Raw genomic sequence first — 23,854 nt, 5'->3', positions numbered from 1 at the left:
CTACCATCTTCTGGAGTCCATTTAAGCTCATGCCTACTGCTTCAGTGACTCCATCCAGCCACCTCATTCTCTGTCGTCCCCTTCTTCTATTGCCCTCAATCTTTCCCAGCATTAGGCTCTTCTCCAGTGAGTCCTTCCTTCTCATTAGGTGGCCAAAGTACTTGAGTTTCAACTTCAGGATCTGGCCTTCTAAAGAGCATTCAGGGTTGATCTCCTCTAGGACTGACCGGTTTGATTGCCTTGCAGTCCAGGGGACTCACAGGAGTCTTCTCCAGCACCATAGTTCAAAGGCCTCAATTCTTTTGCATTCAGCCTTTCTTATGGTCCAACTTTCATAGCCATACATTGCAACTGGGAAAACCATGGCCTTGACTATACGTACTTTTGTTGGCAGGGTGATGTCTCTGCTTTTTAGTATGCTGTCTAGATTTGCCATAGCTTTCCTCCCCAGGAGCAAGCATCCTGAATAAACTAAATAATTCTCTCTATAACACATATGGATTATAGATTTTAATGGCTAACTTTTTAATGTTCTGAATTATTTTTCTGAAACTCTTTTCTTCTCAAAATTTTGAATCTTTTTTTTCATATACATTTACAGCATACATTTATCCTAGAACAAGGTGCCCAATATGACATATAAAAATAATGTATTGGAGTTCCGGAATAACGTCATATGAAATTCTAATATTCATATGATAAAATTTAAGCTTTTATTGAATGTGAAATTTGCTTTTTATTTTGGGAATCTATCCAGTTAGATTACATAAGCATAAAAAGCATATATTTTGCATTTATAGGTTATTGAACAAAGTTTCTCTCTAATAGCTAGTTCATATAGCTATTACAGAATTGAGTTGTAATGTAAGAAATGGTCCATTCAGCTAACTAGCAGGAATGGGAGGAAAGCAATTTCTTCATGTTGGCTGTTCCACCACTTGAACATAACACTCTAGTTATTTCCTTTGTAGAGTGTCTCTCATTATCCCCAGCAAATCTTCCAAATCAATACAATGGCTGCCCAATAGTTCTCTGTGGAATGATGTGTGCATATATATATGTGTGTGTGTGTGCGCACACACTCATGTGAAATGTTTTTTAGTGGCTGGTTTTAGAGTAAAGCTGTAGTGACCTTAGCCCCTTGCCAGATATTAGGGCTGAAGTTATGTGAATGTCCAGAAGATGGCAAACTTAGTCTACAAATGACTTTTAACTAGTGATGATCTTGTTATCTAATCTATCTACCTCAGTGGTGGTGAACCTATGGCCCGGGTGCCAGAGGCGGCACTCAGAGCCCTCTCTGTGGGCACGCACGCCGTCGCCCCAGTCCTAGGCCTTCAGCTGGGTTTTATAAAACCTTTTCGCTTTAGGCCTCCACCACTGTGTGCAAAAAAAAAATAAATGGTTCAATCAGTCAATTTCAACTTCTCGCGCGAAAAAAAAAAGATCTTGCAAAGTTGGAATTGATTGAACTTTTTAGTCCCACCCAGTCTGCCGTTACCACCACAGCCACGCCCAGCCAATGGGCCACGCCCAGCCAATGGGCCACGCCCAGCCAATGGGCCACACCCACCCGGCACTCGATGATGCATAAGTGGGTTTTGGGTTGCAGTTTGGGCACTCGGTCTCTAAAAGGTTCACCATCACTGATCTACCTAATCTAGCCATAGAACTAGATTTTTTTTGTGGACTATTTATTAAAATTATAATATATGGCTACAAATCTATGCAGATTCTGTCTTTAACACCACTAATTTCAATAACCTTGAGAATGGCTCTCATAGGAGAATATTGAAACCATGTCAATTTTTGAACAGATGTCAGTCTAAATTCATAATTTCAATCTAAATGTATCCATATATTAGTATTTGTCCTAGACTACCACAGTCAAACGGTTGCTCAATCTTCAATAATCTAAGCAGCAATTTAATTGAATAATTAGCTTGTATCTATGAAGACGTGAAAAACAAACAAAGCAATGAAATATGAGGTCAACCACATTTTCAATGCGAATAATTATTATGCCATACCTACAGCTTTTATGCACACTTGAGAGGGGAGCTTGAGAAAAATTGTGTCATAATAAATTACATAGCATGTAGTTATTTTGGTATAAAGTTTTTTTTATTGCATAATAAACTTGCTGAAAGATATATAAAAGGCTGACTTTGCACCCATCACTTATGCAGAAGCAACAATTTCTCAAAATCTATCAAGTCTCCAACAATAAAGGTCACCTCTGCTGGAGTAAAAAAACTTCATTCAGATTGTTAAGTTAAGTGTCAGTTTGACCTTTTGAGTCTGTCAGATGCATTGAGGTAGAAGGAGCCTCCTGGGTCATGTTGTCATCTATCTTGCACTACAAGAATCCAGATATAAAAATTTGTCTCCATCAGACAGATCATTTAGTTTCCTAACGCTTACTTGTTAAAGTGATTTCATAATGTCCCATGGCACACTGTTGCCTCACATGATTCTTCTTAATTTTTGTTTTCCCCATTTTACTGCATTCCCAGTTTAGTCTGAACATTTAGGTGTTTCTGTTTTTTTTTTATCGCCATACATATGCAAGAGAAAAAAAAAACCTTCAAAGTTCCAGTTTTACTCTCTACACCAGGGGTAGTCAACCTTGGCTCTTTTATGACTCGTGGACTTCAACTCCCAGAATTCCTGAGCCAGCTAAGCACTCTACACTCTTCTCAAATCCTCAGATGCCAAAGAGTTTATAAATAAAAATGAATATCTATCTATCTATCTATCTATCTATCTATCTATCTATCTATCTATCTATCTATCTACCTATCTATCTATCTATTTATTTATTTGCCACCCACCTGCCTGATAGGATGACTCTGGGCAGCTTACAAAACATTTAAAGATAAATAGAAGAGCAATTAAAATTTTAAAACTTCATATATTAAAACTTTAAAACTACGCAAAAAAAAGCAGAACCAAGGAGATGGATAGCATGTGGATAAGGTCCTCTGTCTCTAACAACCACTTCCAGCAGCAGGCAAAACTAAATTTTAATACTCTTCTGAAAGGCCAAAAGGGTGACAACAACAGCATCCAGAACTAAAGATGAAAAGCAATTGGATCCTTAGGTTCCCTGTACCCACAGCCACTTCATCATGCCATGCTCATCTGCAGCCTGTTGTTCCCTATACACAACATACTGTAAATTAGGATCTCTCTGTGCTGAAGCATGGAGGAATGAAACAGTTTGATCCTCAGTTGTAGAACATCAGCATTGGAAAGGATGTTGGAGGTCTTCTAGTCCAATATCCTGTTCAAGTAGCAGACCCTATACCATTTCAGACAAGTGGCTGTTCAGTTTCTTCTTAAAAGCCTCCAGTGATCGAGCACCCACAACTTCTGAAGGCAAGCTGTTCAACTAATTAATTGTTCTCATTGTCAGGAAATTTTTCCTCAGTTCTAGGTTGCTTCTCTCCTTGATTAGTTTCCATCATTACTTCTTGTCTTGCCTTCTGGTCCTTTAGAAAATAAGTTGACCCTCTCTTCTTTGTGGCAGCCCCTCAAATATTGGAACATTGCTATCATGTCATACCCTAGCACTATTACTAGACTAGACCTATTTGATTTGTGCAACCATTCTTCATATGTTTTAGCGTCCAGCCCCATAATCATCTTTCTTCTGCACTCTTTCCAGAGTCTCAACATCTTTTTCATATTATAGTGACCAAAACTGGATGCAATATTCCAAGTGTGTGCTTACTAAAGTGGTAAATGGTATATAAAGTGGTACTAATACTTCACATGATCTTGATTCTATTGTTCTATTAATGCAGCCTAGGATTGCATTGGTTTTAATACTAAATCATCTGATGGTTAGAAAAGTATCTTTTTTCCAGTAGTTCTTGACTGGAATATTTGTTATCCTTTGGTAATTACATTGTTTTAAGGATATATACATAAATACATGCTGTACACACACACACACACACGCATGCACACACACTTTATTTATTAATTTAATAAACTAAACAAGGGCAAAATTGCAACTTATCAGGTTGAAAAGGCTACCCAAATCAAACTATGTGACTCTGGGAGGCTTATTATGTGTAGTTGACTGCCCTGGAATAAATTTAATATGATTTATTTTCAAGGTAGACCAGGCTAACAGATTAGTAAATTCATTTCATCCAATTTCCTCATGAGCTGGAAACATTTTTTATAACTGTCACTCTCTCACTGCCCCCATCTGCATTTTTATACACATTTTTTTAGTTGAAAACCTTGTTAAAAATAATGTGGAAATATGAATTCTGATTGGCATATTACTCTGGGAAGTGCAAACTCTGTTTTTGTTAAATGTAAATAAAAGCAATTATGCATTCATCTCATAAACTAAGTTTAGCACTGTAGACTGCAGGTAGTTCTGTATATATCATTTATGGAAGGTCACCTGTTGAAACCAGACTTTTCTGGATATAGAAAAAAAACAAACCAGCTAGCATACAGAGAAAAAGATAGTGCTCCACTCTCCTATGTGCTAGTTTCTAGTTGCTGGTATGGCAACCTTCAGACATGAAACCATCCACCTGAAATACCATGATCTTTTCTATCATCCATGTTCTGCATCAAACTCTGTATTAAACTGCTCTGGTAAGACTTCAGTTTGGTTGTAGACAATAAATACTAGAAGGAAACAGTTGAAATCAAAGGCAAAAAATTGTTTCTCTGCCGCATCCCCTGATGGTGTAACAGTCTTTTTATGTAATTGCATTATGGTATTATGTTATTTTTGAATGCATTGCAATGGACAATATAAGGGGATTTGAGATCACCCAGGGGTAATCCTTGGAACGTGCTAGTTTATCAGCTGTGATTTTCATTGGCAATGGTTTTTCGGTACAATAGCAGTTGCTAGTTCACTTGTCAGACCGTATTAGTGTTGAATGGATCTGGCATTTACACTTTTCATTTAGTTCACTTAGCTAAGACTCTGTTGCCTTGATTTCTTGAAAGGGTTTGAATAATAGTGAATGGAAAGAAGTCGCCAACTCAAATCCGTATTTGCGAAAGAAGCTGAACATTAATCTCATTGTCTAAGTTTAATCTCTCACTGTTCCTGATGGCGAGCAGGGATATTTATTTGATGGTGTGGATAACAATGTCCACTAACCTGGGGAGAGTTTTCCTAAGGAGGATGAGTTTAAAGAAAAACTGGCAATGCAGTACAGCAAATTGGGGCATAGATCAAAAGATGTGGGTATCTTCTGTGTGCATTCCTGACTAAGGTGAGGACAATCAGGATTTGTATATCTTCATTTAGGCTGTAATGGAGTCAAAGCTGATAGCACTCATGATAATTATATAATCCATGATTTAATGGGACATAATAAACTGGGAACTACAACCTGAGAGGTACATGCCATCAAGAAGTGTGGGAAATTGGTACAAGGAAGCAGTAAAAGCTGTAAAACTTGGTGTAATAGGAGGAAATCTATATTTCTATTAGGCGCGGCATCAGTAATATGAAATAGAATTGTGCTGAAGGAAGCAGAGGAAACATGGCATTTTGGCTTGCAAGATTGAAGTAGCCACCCTTCTTCATTGTGCACAGGCCCTGCTTGTGTGTACAAGCCACTTGCCTCAAAGTAAGCCAGATCATCCAGGCAGATTTTCACATGTTGCTTGTGACTTTGAGGACTGAGATGGATCACATCATCATCAGTACTTGAATGCTGCTGAGCCAGATTTTGCTTGCTTTGTGTAGGCCAGAATCCATCCACAATACTGATATCATTTATTTTGCATTGATCTGCAATTTCGAAGTAGTACTATATCAATTAAAGGCTTACTTTTCTCTGGCAGGCATGTGAACAATATCTTAACAGGTGTGTGTGTGTGTGTGTGTGTGTGTGTGTGTGTGTAGAGAGGAACAGAATTATTTCCATTCTCCGATACAATAATCTGAGAGGGAATCTCAGTTTTAGTTTTAATTACCCTATTTATTTGCCAAGAGTATGGATTAAGAATATATGTTTTACCCTTAGAAAAGGAAAGGCAATGCTATCCTTTGTAACAGCAATCAATCCATATCAGTATTTATTTATTTATTTATTTTAAAAAAAATGCACGCTACAATAAGGAAAACAAAAGTGTCATTGTTCCAGAGTTAAGAATTCTATTTTCTTTAACTTCTTATTGATGCTAACATTTTGCAAGATTGAAATACTGCCTAATCATTTGGGAATAAGGGGTACAAAGAACATTATCTGAATGTCCCAGAAGGAATATTGGTCTTTCCAGCATTAGACAGAAGTTCTTTAGCACAACAAATATATATCAAAGAGTTGATGGAACTGATTAAATTCACTGGCGCCCCCTGGGGCATAAAAAGTCATATGGTGTTTGAGGTTGAAAAGATCATTGGAGAACACATGGAATCTTGTAGGAACAATGTTAGTTACACACTTAATTATTTTAATCTTTTCTGGTACAGTGTTTAAGCAGAAAGGACCATGAATTAAACATGCATTGATAGTGATTCTTGCAATCTCCCTGTCAATGATCAGTGATTGTTTTGCATAGCATGAAATCCAGCTTTTTGTTATAGAATATTAATAAATATTTGCATTTTAGTGATTTAAGCCTTTAAAATATACAGATAATTTCCCATGATAGCAAGTCAGATTTCTTCAGGGAATTGACAATCAGGGCAAGAAGATAACAATTCCTTCCTGTTTTATATGAATAGCATCTTCTGTTCTATGATATGGATGGATAGATCAGTCTATTTCTAGTTTGGGTTATGGTCACACATATTAATGTCTGTTTGTTTTTTTCTTATTTTTTTCTTACTTGTGCACTAGTCAGACTATAGATAAGTATTAATGAAAAAAGAAATGACACATGAATCTAAATATATCAATCACAAAAATATACACGATTCTACAAATATTTTCCTAAATTATGCTATGTATGCATAACGTTATACATTTTTAAGCCAAGAATTCTATTGCAAACTTCAGAAAAGTTGTGAAAAAAGTTCAAGGATATCATGAAGTTCTGGAGTCAGGCAGCACCTAGTTTGAAGCAAACAAAACATTTCCATATTTGTCCTGGAAATGCAAAATCAAATTAGCTTTTTCACAACTTTAAATAAAATGAAATCCTCATCAGACTTGTATAGTATAATAAAGCAAGAAATCTGAAATAGGGCTAAACAAACCTCTTTAATTTTGACATAGGAAACATAAGATGACCTGTACCAGACTGATTATAAAATTGAAGCGCTTTCTTTTTTTGCATAAAAGTGATTTAATGATACTTCTGATTTGTTTTATTTCATTTTCTTTTTTACTTGGGCAGTTTAGAGCATCTCAGAGGTAAGTCCTATCTAGCCTTCAGCAATCTCTCATCTTTACTGTTCATAGTATACTTAGATAGTAAACATAACAAATGCATGGAGCCTTATACTTTCTTTGAAATGCTTTTCATGGCATGGAAGAGAGAAAAAAGTCAGGGAAGATAAGAGATGTTCTTTATCAATTGATCTTACTACCTTAGCTTTGGTTTTGTTTTTTTGCAACTACGTGAACTATTTATTCTCAACTTCCTGTCCATTGTTTTTGTTATCCTTGCCATTTTCTTTAGTTTTCTTCAGTTTTGTATTTTTCTCTTTTTATCTGTGAACTGTTCAGAGTTGCTAGGAGCTGGGTAGCACTTAAAATTAAATAAACATATAGTTTGCCTCAGTTAAAAGCCTTGCTCCCAGTTATTCCCTGCTTTTGTTATCTGAAATCTTCCTTGGTGCATAAGATAAAGGCTTTACATTTTCCTATTAACTGATTAGAACCCCATTTTCACTACTGAGGCCAGGGCTAGATGGAAAGACAAGAATAACAGCTAGTCAATTAGGGAACCACTGAGGATGATATAACAAGATGAAGTAAAGCAAAGTCCTGAAACAAACAGAAAACCAGAATTGGGAAGTGAGATGAAAAGAAATGAACATAAAATGCTGGAGTTAGAGTGGGAAAAATTGCACAAAGGATAAAAAAAAACTTTTGAAAACTTAGGAACAATGCATTAGTAAGAGAGGGTCTCAATATGCATGTTTTAGCAGTAGAATTTGTTTTTTTTGTACGGGAAAAGAACGGAAAATTCTTTTCATGTACTTCCACAGCAGCACTATTTTCATTCATTAGACATTGAAAACCTCATTATGCTACATGAATTGATTAACAAACAGGGAATGCAAAGCACAGCAGCCAAACAATACAGTTGTACTGCATTCCTATCAATCCAAAATCAAAGATTTCATGCATGGCATTTAGCATTCTCAAAAGCAAACAACAAAATAAACCCTTGAGCATTTCGGGAAAGTTACTGGACTGCCAAAATACCCTCTTGTTTAGTTTAGAGGAAATTGTAAAACTACCTTTGCAAGAAGATGAAGAAGAAGTGGCCAAAGGGATTCTTCACTTATTCAGCAAAGCCCCCACATTTCTATTTGGAGAATAGCTGCAGACCAATTACTTTTCTGTTCTAGAAGAGCCAGAAATAAATTGGTTCAGTCATTGATGGAGAGAACAGTGAGAGTTCAGGCAGTCTCAGCCAATCTGGGAGTGGCACAAATACCATGTGAAAAAGTATTCTGAATTGGAAACTTAGTTTCTATTGTGGCTGGAAAAAGAAACAGAAAGGTTCATACAATAGAAGTTGCAATGATTTTCCCCCTAAAAATAAGTATGTAATAGTTTAAAATTAAAAAAAAAAATCTGAATGGAATAGAGTACCTGGAAACCTGGAAAGAAAGAAAAAAATACCTGGAAAGTATCTACTCAAAACATTTTCTAACCCGTTGCCAGTTGGGTAAATAATCAGACCTCATAGAGCATTGTTATCAGCTTGAAACGTTCACAAACAGCTGGGCCAGAGACAGTTGAAGTAACAACTCATTTATCATCTCTATAAATTGACTTTGCTCCAAATTTAGGATGGATTATGGAATGATACATTCACATCACTTCAGTGTTGGTTAATCTTGTCTAAAATATGTGAGCTGTTGCATAATTAGCATGATGTAAAATGGTGGTGTGAAATGGGAGGATAAATAGCATAGAATGAATAATGTCAGTAAGGGAACTAAATTATTCCATTTGTCAACGTAAAAGCAAGTGCAAGCTGCCTTGATCAGACAGAATAAGAAGCAAGAGTTACTGGGCCAGGTGTAGCCAAATGATGGAAGATTCTTCAGATTCCGAAATAGAATCTACTGTTACAATATTTTTATTTGATTTTTTTAAAAAAAATATGCTTATAGTAATTCTAAATTACTACAATTAATTTATAGTATTAATTATAATTTATTATTAAAAATTAAAGAAAAATAGGATCAGTAATTAAAATAATATCTATAAAGATGTACATCTTAATCTGTGAACTGTTCAGAGTTGCTAGGAGTCTCTTCTTAAAAACTTCTAGTGTTGGAGCATTCAGGTGAAGACCTCCGTCCAACAAGGTGACCAATTAACAAGATTGACAGTCCTTCAAAGAGGAATCAAGATCCAACGAAGAGAGGAACTAATCAAAGGTGGGCAACGAAGAACAGGACGGAAGTCCGCGGAACCTTTTATCGAACTGAGGGAGAAGAAACACCGTCGGGGACTCTATAACCTTGTCTGCTATCATGTCCCCTCTCGTCCTTCTCTTCATTAAACTAGACATACCCAATTCCATCAGCCGTTCCTTATATGCTTTAGCCTCCAATCCCATAATCATCTTTGTTGCTCTTCTCTGTACTATTATTGTCCCCATCCTAAACAGTACAGGAGTGATAATTGTTTGAATCATATAGTATAGATTCCCTACTACAACTGCTAGGCCTGAAAGGATTTGGAAAACACTACAGGATTATTTTTGCTTCCCTGGGATAAGAAATCTTTGCAGCCAAGCCTGCTGAAGAATTGACTCAACTCTGTGTAAGTTTAGTACTAATCTGTTACAGCAGAAATGACAATGACAGTGACAAGTTGCTGCTGTAGCAATACTGGCATGAACCTCTCATTTTTAAGTTCAGTATGTTCAGATTTTGAGATAATGACTTATTCTGAGCAATGCCTTATTGAAAGAAGCTAGAATACTTCATGTCAGAATTTCAAGTAGTCATCATAACCTGCTTTCATTCCTTCATTCTGCCTACCAGCTGATAGTAATTATCTTTTTAAGACTGCTATTTATTTTAAATATATATTGTAATTACACAGATCTGAATATTGTCAAAAAGAGACAAACCATTAAATAAACTCAATAATTAAAACTATTGTACATAGTTGTCATCAGAGAACAATATAACTTTATCATAACAGATACAAATTACTATAATAAGAAAATGATTAACTACAGAAACTGACTTTTTCCCATTATAAAATATTTTTGTTTTGTTTTTGACACTTACTGTTTAAAAAACATTAGAAATAATGACTGAATTAAATACCATTTTTAAAACTTGTACAAAGTCTTCTCTGAACTGACAAGATTAATCATATAGAACAAATTCCATATTATTGTCATCCATTTGATTAAAAAATGAGTATCTTGCTGCTTCTGATTATAGGTGATATGACATCCTAGTCCCAGCTGAATATTCCTGTAACACAATTGCAGTTTTATGAACATTATTAGCATAGGTCTGTTAGCACTGAAAGTGTCAAGACTAACTTGGACTTCCCTGATTAGGACAGCAGAAATGCAGAGAACATAAATAAGAATCTATCATCAATAGACACAATGAAATATTGAGATAAAAATTCTAAAAAGGTAACATTTCAAAACAACTTCAAACTCCTTTTTTACAACCCTGTAATTCCTTAATTCAGGATAAAGTTGAGCCGACTGGATAGCATTTACTGGCTGGAGTTCATAGAAACTATTTCTTCTTTGCACCTTAGTATAGAGAAACATCTGCAGCTACTTAGGATTGAATTTTCAACCTTCCACGTGAGAAGTGAGAGTCTTCATCACTAGGCCACCACATTGCTCATTTCAAGACACTAAACATTTGTAATCAGATCATGCACAAATTCTGACAAGTTATTTTTGCTTGCTCAGAATGTTAATGATGCCATTGCTTGGAATAGGATAAGAATATAGTTTCTATTCATATTCACCTTGTCTGTCTAGTAGGCTAAAAATGCTAGTACTAATGTGAAAAGTAAATTACAATCAAATGATCTCTAGAATGTTAGGACATTCTAGCATTATCTGTACATTGTCTGATTTTACTGTCCACAATTTCAATATATATCACTACCGCTAGGATAACTTTAAAAGGGAGTAAATTGTAGTGGACATTGCAGAAAATTCCATCTTTAGGACCTTTAAGAAATCAAGACTCTACTGGTTCTTGCCAGCAGAATAAAAGGAAAACAATTACACTCAATCTTTTTTTAATGTAATTTCTGACCAAATCCAGTATACTTTCTTGTTTCCGTTTCAAGCATCTGTTTCGAGTTATGATAGTTGAAATAACCACATGTTGGAACTTTTGCAGAAACTGGAAAGGCGTTTCAAGTGCTACATTTGGCTTTTTGAGGGAAATCTTAACTTTAGAGAATGAACCTCAAAATAATCTTGTTAACTCATAATTACTCAACTAGTTCCCATAATTTACATCTTAGTCTTCAAAATGTTGTATCTTGTTTAATATACAATAAAACAAAGTATTTTGAACTATTAGTTATGATAATCTTCAATTATATATATTTACTATATTTTCTGTTTTATAAAAATAATGTTTTTATGAATAGTTTTCTTTGTCATTACCAGAAACTGTAAGTTTAAAACTTGTATATTCTTTTTAAAGTCCCCTTTTCCAAATCACAGTTACAATAAATGGAGTCTGAATACTGAAAATATAACCTCTACTCATCAATCATCTCAATTAAATTGCCAAATGGTCTCCTTATTCTATTTACCAAGTATTACCCTTACCAAGTATTAATACCATTAATCTGTACTGTATTGTACTGTATTCCTTATTCTGGATATGTTATATTTATGATATATTCCATCCTATTTTTATTATAAAACCTTGCAGTCCAATGAAAAGACTGAACTACCATTTTTTAAATACAATTGCAAAGAGAATATAATATTTCTGAAATGAGAATTAATTTAAGCATTTCCCAGTGCAGTGGCATAATACATTTCCTTGAATTTAGAATCTATTTCTTAGTAATTTCCTTTTTCCCCTCATGATTTAACAGGAGGATGACTATACAGAGCTGAAAATGAAAATGAGAAAATGCTGCTATAGTACATAAGCTATTCCATGTGGTAGTGTATCTGTTCTCATGTTAAAAATTAGATCCCTGAAATGATATATTATTTGTAATATCATCTTGAAAGGCACTAGAAAAACTTCTTATCAAAATGATACACACAAATCACAATAAACCTGCTTGCTTTCCTTCACCCTGCATAGCAATTGACTGCAAATGACTTTATTTCTCTTGGCTGCATTTGACATCTCCTTTGGGTCCCACAAGCAAGGACACTCCACATTTATGCTCAAAGAATCCTTTTGTTTACTGGTTTACTTTAAATAATGTGTAATTGACCTTTCTGTTTATATACATGATTAATAGCATGCAGGCGGTGATGAATCAAAGGTGGAATAAGGGGATCTTTTTCCTCTCCCTCTTAAGAATAACACAGTATAACAGTGGCTTTTCTTGATAATCTAATTTCCATAGAAATTCATAAGTGATTGCTAGAAAGGAAGGAAAAAAGTAAAGTCCAGTGCTATCAAATGAATAGCTTCCTTAACTCTTTCTGTGAATTTACCTAAAAACTACAAGTTCAGTTGAATCCTTCTCGCATGAATCATCCTGAAATAAAAATTCATTAATTTATTTATTTTTTAAAAAAACCTCCCACTCCACTACCACTAGAATTATTGAGTTCCCACAATGATAGACGGGATGCTTTTGAACAAATAACTGTAGGGCACATGATTAACTGCAATGAAAGGGTTAGTGCTTCATAACATGAAGCTATTTAAAAGAAATGGAAAAAACTCAACCCAAATAACATGCACTTGCTCTAGTCTTTGGTAGAAAAGAAGAAGACTTGAGTTATGTAACGCAGTATTGCCAAATGTTATTATGAGCCCTTAAGTCTCAGAATTCACATACCACAACAATTGGTTGTTTCTTTCCAGTGATACATGAAGAATGGATATCCATTTGAATGGATAAAATTATATTTTTTACACTCAACATATCACAAACTATCCAATCATACTTTTTTGGGGATAAATTTGCTTGTGGCCAATCTGAAGCATTAATATTGACCTTTAAAGGCTTAAGTTATTTGGAACCATCCATTTTCCTTTGAGCAAGGTATTTTTGACTATAGCAGTGATGGTGAATCTTTTAGAGACCGAGTGCCCAAACTGCAACCCAAAACCCACTTATGCATCGTCGGGTGCCGGGTGGGTATGGCCCATTGGCTGGGTGTGGCCCATTGGCTGGGTGTGGCCCATTGGCTGGGCATGGCCCATTGGCTGGGCATGGCTGTGGTGGTAATGGCAGACTGGGTGGGACTAAAAAGTTCAATCAATCAATTCCAACTTTGCAAGATTTTTTTTCCCACGAGAAGTTGAAATTGACTGATTGATTTAACCTTTTTTTTTTTGCACATGGCGGTGGAGGCCTAAAGTGAAAAGGTTTTATAAAACCCATCTGAAGGCCTAGGACTGGGGCGACGGCACGTGTGCCCACAGAGAAGGCTCTGAGTGCCGCCTCTGGCACCCGTGCCATAGGTTTGCCACCACTGGAGTATAGCATTCACCCTTTGCAATCACTCTGTCTTGACTCTAATTATTGTTTTTTTATTTGGGTGAATTGTTGAACATTTTTGCCCAAATGTATACCCACCATCCTTATTCAATAACAACGGAAATTGAGGTTGGGCTGAAAAGAGTTGTAATCCAACATATCTAAGGGTAGTTGTAGTTGTTGGAAGCCATAGTGAATAAATATAGAGAATGGTCGTTATTAAAGTTAGATTACAGGGCAGTTTAGGTTTTAATCTTATTAGCAAATTTAGGTAACAAGGGTATCAGATTATGGATTTATAATTTGTATAATTTATTTCTATAGATTAATTCTATATGATGGCCTCTTTTCAAGGTAAGTAGAAATCAACATGTGTATATATTTCTTGAAGAGGTCTTGCTTTCAACTCTCTGGAAGTCTATTTGCTACAATCATTTGCCAAGGACATTCCTCCTGATATTATCTCTAGCACGAGTCATCCTGAAGATGGCTTTAGGTATTCCAGTCTGGACCTGCTATTTTGCGTATTAAGCATGATGTTCCTTGTGGACAATTTAGGATAGTCAGAGAAAGAGGCTTACCCAACTGATGCAGGAGAATTGCTATGGCACCATTTCTTTATGTTCAGTCATGGGCTGCATTTATTAATTATAGGGTATATATTGTGTGTTTTTGTGTGAGTTTTCAGTAGGTTGATTTGCATTTCACATTTGTTGGCTTCAAGGGGTGCTGGACCCTGGCTTCTGCAGTCACTTTATCTGTCACATTTTCAAGTTGATTTTAACTACATTATGCATACTTTAATATAACTATTTTTATACTGACTAAAATCTAACTTTAATCTATAAAACAATTGAAGAAAAAAAAAGACGGAGTAAGCCTTACAAGCTAGATCCCTGTCTGAAATTTCATCTTTTTAAGAACACTTATTTAGCAACCTATCTGCTGAGTGCAGTGTCTGCACACTGGGACAAGTAAACTGTGTAGATGGCCTTTTAGTTTTGCTCAAACACTGCTTTGCTTGGCTAGATTGCAACTACATTATCCCAGAAAAACTGGGTGTATAGTCCCTAATGTTGTCAGTGTTTGGGAGGATGCTGTGCCTTCTCCTTCTTTTCCGTTGGTTGGTATTTTAATAAAACACACTTGGAAAGTACATAACGGAATTTGAATATGTGCCTTTAAGAAAGCTGAAGATGGAAGGTTGGAGGGGGTTGCTTTTAATTGGGACTCTAGAGACATTCTGCCATTCTCTGATATGTTGTGAGGTGTAATCTCTGTCAGAGCATTTAATAGTGTAATCTCTGTCAGAGCATTTAATAGTGTTGCCATGGAAGCTATAAACTTATGTTTTGTTTTTCTGCCATTTCTACTTTTGTGTTCCTTCTTCCACACGTTATAAATAGAATAATATTTAGAATAATATTGGCATATCCCCAGATACGGTATAATTGGTATCTTGTTTTACTTTACTTTTAATGCTTTTATATCCTATTTCTAACGAATAACAACAAGAAAACAAGAATGGAATTAAAAATTTGAAAAGTCATTAAAACACAATCATATAATGCCTTCAGCAACAAAGAAGCTTACATATAATGATTGATGTGCCCAAATAGATTACAGTTTAAATCCAAAATGTATTCACATCTTAAACAAATAAGCTAAATCTCCATTCAAAATAAATGCAGGATAAATTCAAACGTATTGACTATTTTTTTTCATCATGCAACAAAACAATTCCCTTCCAATTGGAAATAGAAGCAAAGGTTTAATTATTAATTATGATTAGTAATTATGATTTCCCCAGGAGGGTATTATAACCAAGACTGTAAGGCTGGGCATTGCACTAGCTAGTAAAAGTGGTTAAGATCAACATCTGATATATAAAACAGAAAATTCCAGAAGTGCCTATACAGGGAACTAAAAGAAAGTATCTTTGATAATATAATATTTATTTTACTGTGCCTAATTGTAGAGCTGGCCCTACAGTGCAAGTACTTCCAGAAAGATGTAAGATAGTCATTCTAACATTCTAATTTTATGTCCAGATTTTATATTGTTCCCTGGTAATATTCTTTTTCTGATTATATTTATACCTAATTTTACTTTAAGACTTTCTCAGATTGCTGACATTGCTTTCTGTGTTTGGCCTGAAAAAATTGAGTACTCATTGTTTAATATCAGTTTGGTTTCACACCAGATGAGATGAATAGGACATAGAATAACACCAGCAGGATTTTATTTAATGAAATTGGGAGTTGATTATAACAGTAAACATAGTAATATGTTCCAACAGCTAGAAAATATGAAATTTGGCGAGAAATTTGAACAAATGATAAAGTCAATATATAGAACACAAAAGGCCTGAGTAATAATAAATGGGGAAATTACAGAGAAGATTGAAATTAACAAGGGTGTAAGACAGGGATGTCCAATGTCACCTCTACTTTTTATTCTAATGTTAGAAGTGCTACTAACTAAAATTAAAAATAACAAAGAGATAAGGGGATTAAGGATTAAAACAGAAGAATATAAGATACAGGCATTCGCAGATGATTTGGTGTTTTTTATAGAGGAACCGTTTGAAAGAGGTAGAATTTTATTAGATGAAATAGAGAATTATGGAATGGTGGCAGGACTAAAAATAAACAAAGAAAAGACTAAAATACTAGTTAAAAACTTAACTGAAAAACAAAAAAGGGGATTAGAAGAAAATTTGGGGTTGCAAATAGTAAAAAAGGTTAAATATTTGGGAATTTGGCTCACCACAAGATGTTCCTCAATAAAAGAAGATAATTATAAAAAATTGGTACTATGTATACAAAAATATTTAGAGATTTGGGGAAAATTACAATTATCAATGTTAGGAAGGATTTTGGCGATTAAAATGAATGTTTAACCAACTCTTTCAAACAGTTCCAATAAAACTGGGGATTTTTTTTTTTTATGAATTAAATAAATGATTAATAAATTTATATGGCTAGGTAAAAAAGCACGAATAAATGCTAAAGAGTTACAGGATAGTAGAAGTAGAGGCGGCCTTGGACTCCCAAAATGGGAAATTTACTACCAAGCAGCTGGATTGCTTTGGATCAGTGACTGGATAAATTTAGAAAATAAAATTGTCCTTACAATTGAAGGTCACGATCTACAAGCTGGATGGCACACTTTTCTATGGGGGAAAGATAAGAAAATTCATACATATTTCTTCCAACATCAGATAAGGGATGCATTAATTTGGATATGGGGAAAAATAAAAAAAATACTCTACGAAAATTCCAATTTGGATTTCACCAATGGAGGCGATGATTCATCCAAACACATTAGATAAAACAAAAATGATTAGGTATAAAGAATTATTAGATAACCAAGGGAAGTTAAGATCAAGAGATGAATTAAAAGAACAGGGAATAATTATCGATTGGTGGCCATATGCACAGATAAAATCAAAATATAATAAAGATATGGAGGAGTATGGGATATATCAAACATTACAGCAATTGGATAAAATATTGATAAACAATATTGATATTGATAAAAATTTAAGAAATTTTTTTAACAAAAGCCTATAAATTCCTATTAGAAATTGAATTTGAAGAAGAAATAGTAAAGGGCCCGATGATAGCATGGGGCAGAAATATAGGTAGAAATATAGGACTAGATGAATGGGAAAGAATTTGGAACGTAAATTGCAAATTAACATTGTCAACTGCGTATAAAGAAAACCAAATTAAAATGTTTTACAGATGGCATCTAGTACCGGCGAGATTGGCTAAAATTTATAAGAATATGAATCCAGATTGCTGGAAATGCAAAAACAATGAGGGAACATTCTACCATATGTGGTGGCAATGCCCCAAAGCAAAAATTTACTGGGAGCAGATAAGAAGATGGATATTGGAAATAACAAGACAAATTGAATTCAAGCCCAAAATATTTTTACTAGGTATAATCCAAAAATTGAAAAATGACTCCAATACATCATTATACATATTATAACGGCGGCAGGTATTACATATGCGCAACATTGGAAAAATGAAAGCATACCAACAAGTGCAAAGATTATAGAAAAGATTTTAGACTGTGCGGAAATGAACAAACTAACTTTAGAAATGAAAGACAAAGAAGTTACTGAATTTTACGAGGTATGGGACATGTATTATAGTTGGTTAGAATTGAGGAATAAAAAAGTAAGAGAAGTAATGTAAATAATTGTTAATAAACGTAAGAGATATAGGACATAGTATTGTTAAGGAAAAAAGAAAATGTATTGTGTATTGTGTATTTTGTCTGTTTGAAAAATAAAAAATATAAAAAAACAAAAACAAAAAAACCCATAGTAATAAATTTTCAAAACGAATTGTCTGAATATCAGTGAAATGATATAATGAAAGCCCTAAATATAATGTCTGAATGCCTTTATTATTAAATTTCAAATGTATGTAAAATACTCAGTACATATCTATTTGACCCTTGCAGTGGGATTTTTTTCAAGAAAAGAAGTTCAGTAGAAAATTTATTTCAACATTATCCATGTGCAACTTCCAGCCTGTTATTAAATGACAAGAAAATGACAGATTTATTCTTGCCAGTTTGGTCTAATGGTTAAGGCACCAAGCTAAAAACCTAGAGACTATGTAGTTCTGCCTGAGGCATGAAAGCTGACTGAGTGACTTTGGGCCAGTCACTCCCTCTCAACCTATGATGCCAGGCTTGAGTGACAAGCCAGCCAGTCAATTCTGTTCGCAACCAACACTTAGTTCATGTGAAAAAAAGCAGACCCTGCACTTGTGAGAAAACATTAAGATGAAGAAAAATCTATCCATTATACATTCTCTCTCTTTCTCCCTATACACATACAAACACACACAAAATTTGTGTAGTCTTTTTAAATATAAATTTTCTTTACAGTGGTGTTGGTTTCTTAGTAATTTCATGACGGCCACCAAAATAAGATTTTGTTCTGCTTCTTTATTTGTTTGCTTTTTTAAAAAATTGCCGATCTACCCTAAATAAGTCCTGGTATTCTTTCCTATAATTTTACCATTCAATTCTACAACCCGACTTAATTTTTTGAAAATCAGCCAAGGTCATCTAGATGTAGCGCTTTAGCAGGACCTAAAGGACAGTCAGATGTATTGTCACTTTTGTTGCAGTGGACTAACACTAAGTCTGCCATAGTTATAGTTTTACTTAATTTGGTTCTTAATATCTTACAGCTGTACAGTTCTATGGATTTTGGAAGGAGATGGCAGATCATGCATGAACGGATCACACCAAACCGATTTTATTGGTGAGTTCCTTGCCTTGTATTAAAACTGCATATCCATGTATGACATATTAGAATTCTATAATATTGCATAGAAGATTTTTTTTGGAATACATTGTCCTGTTAGTTTATTTTATCCAGGACAGGAGGGAAGAGGTGTCTCTATTAAGTTTCCTTTTTTAAAAAAAATGTTTTATTGATTTTTTTTACAATAACAATCCTTAGTGCCTGGTGTACAGCCAGTAGGGAATTCAGCCAGTTCGCACCACTTCGGCAGAACCGGTAGCTAATTTTTTTGTTGCCCAGGCCCAGAATGGACTTCCGGAAGCGGCATCCACACAGAGAACTGATTGTTCACATATTTGAATCCCACCACTGTGTACAGTGTGTTGTCTTGGTTCATAAATTAAAAAAACACACATGCACAGAAATTAATAGTAGTTAATTAACAGTCAATAATAATTAATATACTTCCATAATTAGTATATTGATTAATATTATATTTGTTTGATCTTCTCTTCTCCCAATAGCATTCTCCTTCAACCTTAAACATATAATTTTTAATATTTTCAATGCATAAATGATTAAATATGAAAATTTTCTTCCATGTTTGTACCAACAATAGTAGCGTCCATATGTGACATTTTTTCTTATCAACTTGTTATTTTTATAAAAATCAGCTTATTGATTCACCATATATCCTATTTTCATAAATCTTTTTTAAGCTTAATTTCTCCTTAATATTCGAACAATTCTTATCAGTCATAATTTTCTCAGTATTTAACGTCTAAATATCCAAATTTTTCATTTTAATACATCATCCCAATGTTTTCATATTTCATATGTTATAAAAATACTATACTGCTTATCTATCTTATGACATCTACCTATAACATCTTTTCTGATCAGTTTATATTTCTCTTATATTTGTAAAAGTTAATTTGTTAAAACACTATATATCCTTTTTTCAAAGTTCTTATTTAAGCTTAATTTCCCCTCAATATTTCAATCATTCCTTAATCCTAATTCTCTTCAAACTTAATTTATCTTTGAAATTCAAACTTTTTATTCACATACATCATCTCAATATTTTTACATTTATATATTATCAAAAGTACTATATTACTTATATCTCTTATCCCTCTTATTGTAAGGCTCCTTTATAGCCAAAGTTTTCTGTTCATTTAACTGTATTCAAACAAGCGTTTGTTCGTGTAATATTCCATCTGGTAGGGTGAATCATATCTCTTGAATCTGTCTCTGGCCTTCTTCTTTTGCCAAATAGCTGTCCAAATTGTTATTTTTGTTTGCCAGAAAGTTCTTGTATTTTTGTAAATGCTGTTGGGAGTCAAGAAGACAGAGTACATAAAATATATGCTTTTTGCCTCCCAAACAATGATTCTCCTAGCAGTGTCTGTTTTGTTAAGTTTTCTTTCTTATCCTCAGGTTTATTTTGACGTTCTAATGAATAAGGTATATTGCCCATTTTTGTTGTTATGTCCAAGTCTTGTAACTTTTTTCCTGTTTGTATTAAATTATAATTCTCTTCATTTGTAGCTTCGGTGATTAAGTCATTTTTTTCTAGTTTGTGTTCTGTTGTCTGATTTGTTTGTTCATTTTTACTATCATTTTCTGAGTATTTTTTCATTGTGAATTTAGATTAGAAATGTGCTCATTTATGTCATCAAAGTTATGTTTAATCTCTTCATGGTTTAAAATTATTGTCATTTGTATCTGTCATAACATTACATAAATTTCCTCTTGGAGAGTATTTGTCTTGCTTGAAATGTTGCTTTTGGAGGTCTTTGATATTCCAGGCTGAGTCCTCCAGGAGTAGATATTAAATGTGGTTTTCTGTCTTTTTTTGATAAGTATGCCATATCCATGTTATCTTCCCCTTTCAAATAATCCATCATCAGTGCCATAGTCTCTGTAATTACCCTTGTCATACCAGCCAAAAGTTAAAATCTGAACAGTCCAGTTTTGTATAGTTCTTATCTTTATATAAAGTTTTTATAATTCACTGTATTTCCAGTTGTCAAGGCTTCGGTAAAATCAATGTTTTGTAACAGTTCTTTCATTCAGGAGTCAGTTGTCAACCAGTCAAAATTGCAGTTCAGTATATTTAGCCACCTTGAATCCTTCCTGTAAATCCCCTCCTAAAAGATTAGTCAAAAATCAAAGTTTTTCTTTTTCTGTAAACAATTCTTGAGTTTAGACAACAATCAGAGTATTTCTTTTCCTTCAGACACTTTCTAATCTTATAGCTGGCCCAGTATGTATTCTTTTCTTTGTTCCCAGCAGCTGTCTTCTTAAAGGTTATTAGAGTTCAAGGGAACAGATTTTTCTTTGTTTCTGGCATTGTTGTTAATGTGCTATGTTCTAATTCTCTACTAGGTGTCAGTAGTTTTTAGTTTTCCAGCTTTTTCAGGCAAGAAATTATTCTTATTGTTTTTTTATAATTTTACCAAGACCCTTTAAAGTATAATCTTAACAGGAACTGGAAAAGAACTCAAAAGAAAAGGATTTTATCCTTTTGAAACCCCAAATAAAGGTCTTTAGGTTCAGTGCAATGGTTCATGATGGGGTGGGAGGAAATCTGGACTGCTAGTTTGTCTGGGCCTGGTAGGGTAGGCTATGGGAAACAGCATTGGTATTAAATAAGCATCAACAAATGGAGAGCAGGCCCATGCTGATAGTCTCTTCCTTTAAGGAGGAGGCTTAACTAAAGAAGACAAAGTAATAATGGTTACCCCTTTAAATTGAAATTGATATTTTAATGTCAGATCAGTTGATTTATTTACTAAATTTATATGTATTTCATATAAATCCAGAATCTGGATGCTGGAAGAGAAGGCAGTTTATTTCTGCCAATTTTGTGGGATGGCAATCTAGGTTTGAAGGTCAAGGAAGTCTACATAAATATTCCATATTGCATTTTGCCAATTTGGAACACATGTTGTTTAACTGGATAGTTAATACTACAAAGGTTTATTGGTCCCCCCCCCCACTGTCCTACCATCTAGTAGTTTAAAGGGAGTTTGGTTATAGATGTAGGCTTTTTATCTCAACATAAATGCAAAGAAACTAGTAGCAATGCTTCATATGTATTAGAAATAGAAGTGACAACTGGTGTTTCACTCTTCTGTCTGACAGTCTCTTCCGAAGCTAGCTGGGGTAACTTGGGTAATACAATTGGAGTGTCATAAGTTTTTTTTCTGGTCTGATTTCCACTTAGGGATGGCTTAAGAAGTCTTGTCTTAAGGGATGGCTTAAGAGGTCTTGCTTATGCAAATACTAGGCTTTCCAATCTAGTATTTGTGTGATAAATGTTGGGTTTGAATTTCTGTTTGAATGAAGTTAATGATTTGAAGTATGACTTCATTTTCCTACACAGGTTACTCCTTCATCAGATTTATACAGAAGACCAATATAAAGTTCTATAATGTTAAGACCAGATGAAAATGGTCTGATGGATCTGGATGATTTCCTGAATGTTTTTGGGGAATTATCCACATAATTGCTCAGCTATACAGTTGTTACCAATTTTAATTTTATTGCTATTTTTTAATTTGCATTTTAAAATATATATTTTACTTTCTCCTAAATGTTATTAGCTGGCTTAACATTGCCAGGCTTTGAGTTTGGCTTATTTTAATAAGCTATTATTACCATTAACCAAAGAATGTGTTGGCAAACCACGATTAATTAAAAAAGAGGATGGTTTTGATCTCCTGTGGCTACAAGAAGCAAAGGAAGAGAGTGCATTACAAAACTGAACTTTGTGCATTATCTTCAAGTGTAACCAATGTGTAAAATGCTTTGAAATGTCATGAATTTTCTTGCATTTCCAGATTTATTGGGAATAACTCTTGGGTTTGAATGACAAGATTAAATACAATTGCTTAATCCAGTTAGAGTCTGATTATTTTAATTTTATTGTTTAACAAATAGTGCTACAAAACATCTGGGAGTGTCCCTATCTCTGACTTTAAAGAGTTCTCATATTTAGCAGATTAAGTAGAATGCACGCTGTATACTAAACATCGTTTCTTATCATGGCAAAACAGACAAGACTTTTCTCTACTTATTTTGAATGTGAGCCATTTTGTATAGTTCAGTAACATTCCATTAAAGATAAGGAGATTCTTCTTTTATGCCTTTTCCCATTGGAAATTAACCAACTCTTTTAAGATGACTATACATCAGCGGCTATATGAGGCAGAATCTATTCTCAGCAAGAAGAGAGAATTGAAACTCCTGCTCTTTTGTTTCCTGGGATTCCCCAGAGTCTCATCTTTAGAAGAAGCTTAGTTTAATTTTGCCGTTATTAAGCAGAGGAGACATGAGGTTACAGAAGAATTTCAGATACACAGACCATGATATACCATTGTTCTTTAAATAAAGTAGGTTATTTCAGTTGCAATCAAATACTTTTCCCTCTAACATAACAGGTTTTGCCAGTAATGAGAACAGTTGTGTTTTCTTGCTGTACTTACAATAACTGAACAAGTTTAACGCAGTTGCATTATTTGGACTTTATACGAAATTAATGAATTGCTGGATAAAAGCTCTCTATATAAAAGGTATACATGTATTGTTCATAGATTGGGGTGCAGAATGATTAATTGTTGCTGCAAGTGTCATCTTTGCCCTAAGAAACTGTGACTCCAGAAATAATGCCTACACATTGTGCCTGTAAACAAGTGTCCTATCATTCCATTTTCACTGTTTTAAGCTGGCATACTGTCAGGCAGGGCTTTTTTTT

The 23,854-nt window shown here is 34.2% G+C and overlaps 1 protein-coding gene across 1 annotated transcript in view; it reads left to right on the top strand.

Moving 5' to 3' along the window:
* The window catches only part of SORCS3 (sortilin related VPS10 domain containing receptor 3), a 476,983-nt gene that overhangs the window by 274,826 nt on the left and 178,303 nt on the right, over positions 1-23,854 (top strand). The window contains exon 5 of the mRNA XM_015812775.1: positions 19,037-19,110. Coding sequence (XP_015668261.1) covers positions 19,037-19,110 — 74 coding nt within the window. The remainder of the gene's footprint in view (positions 1-19,036; positions 19,111-23,854) is intronic.

The sequence above is a fragment of the Protobothrops mucrosquamatus genome, unplaced genomic scaffold, assembly GCF_001527695.2.
Source record: "Protobothrops mucrosquamatus isolate PMUCROS unplaced genomic scaffold, P.Mucros_1.0 scaffold110, whole genome shotgun sequence".
NCBI lineage: Eukaryota > Metazoa > Chordata > Lepidosauria > Squamata > Viperidae > Protobothrops > Protobothrops mucrosquamatus.
The sequence above is the reverse complement of the archived record's forward strand: the minus strand, read 5'-3'. Positions and strand labels throughout refer to the sequence as shown.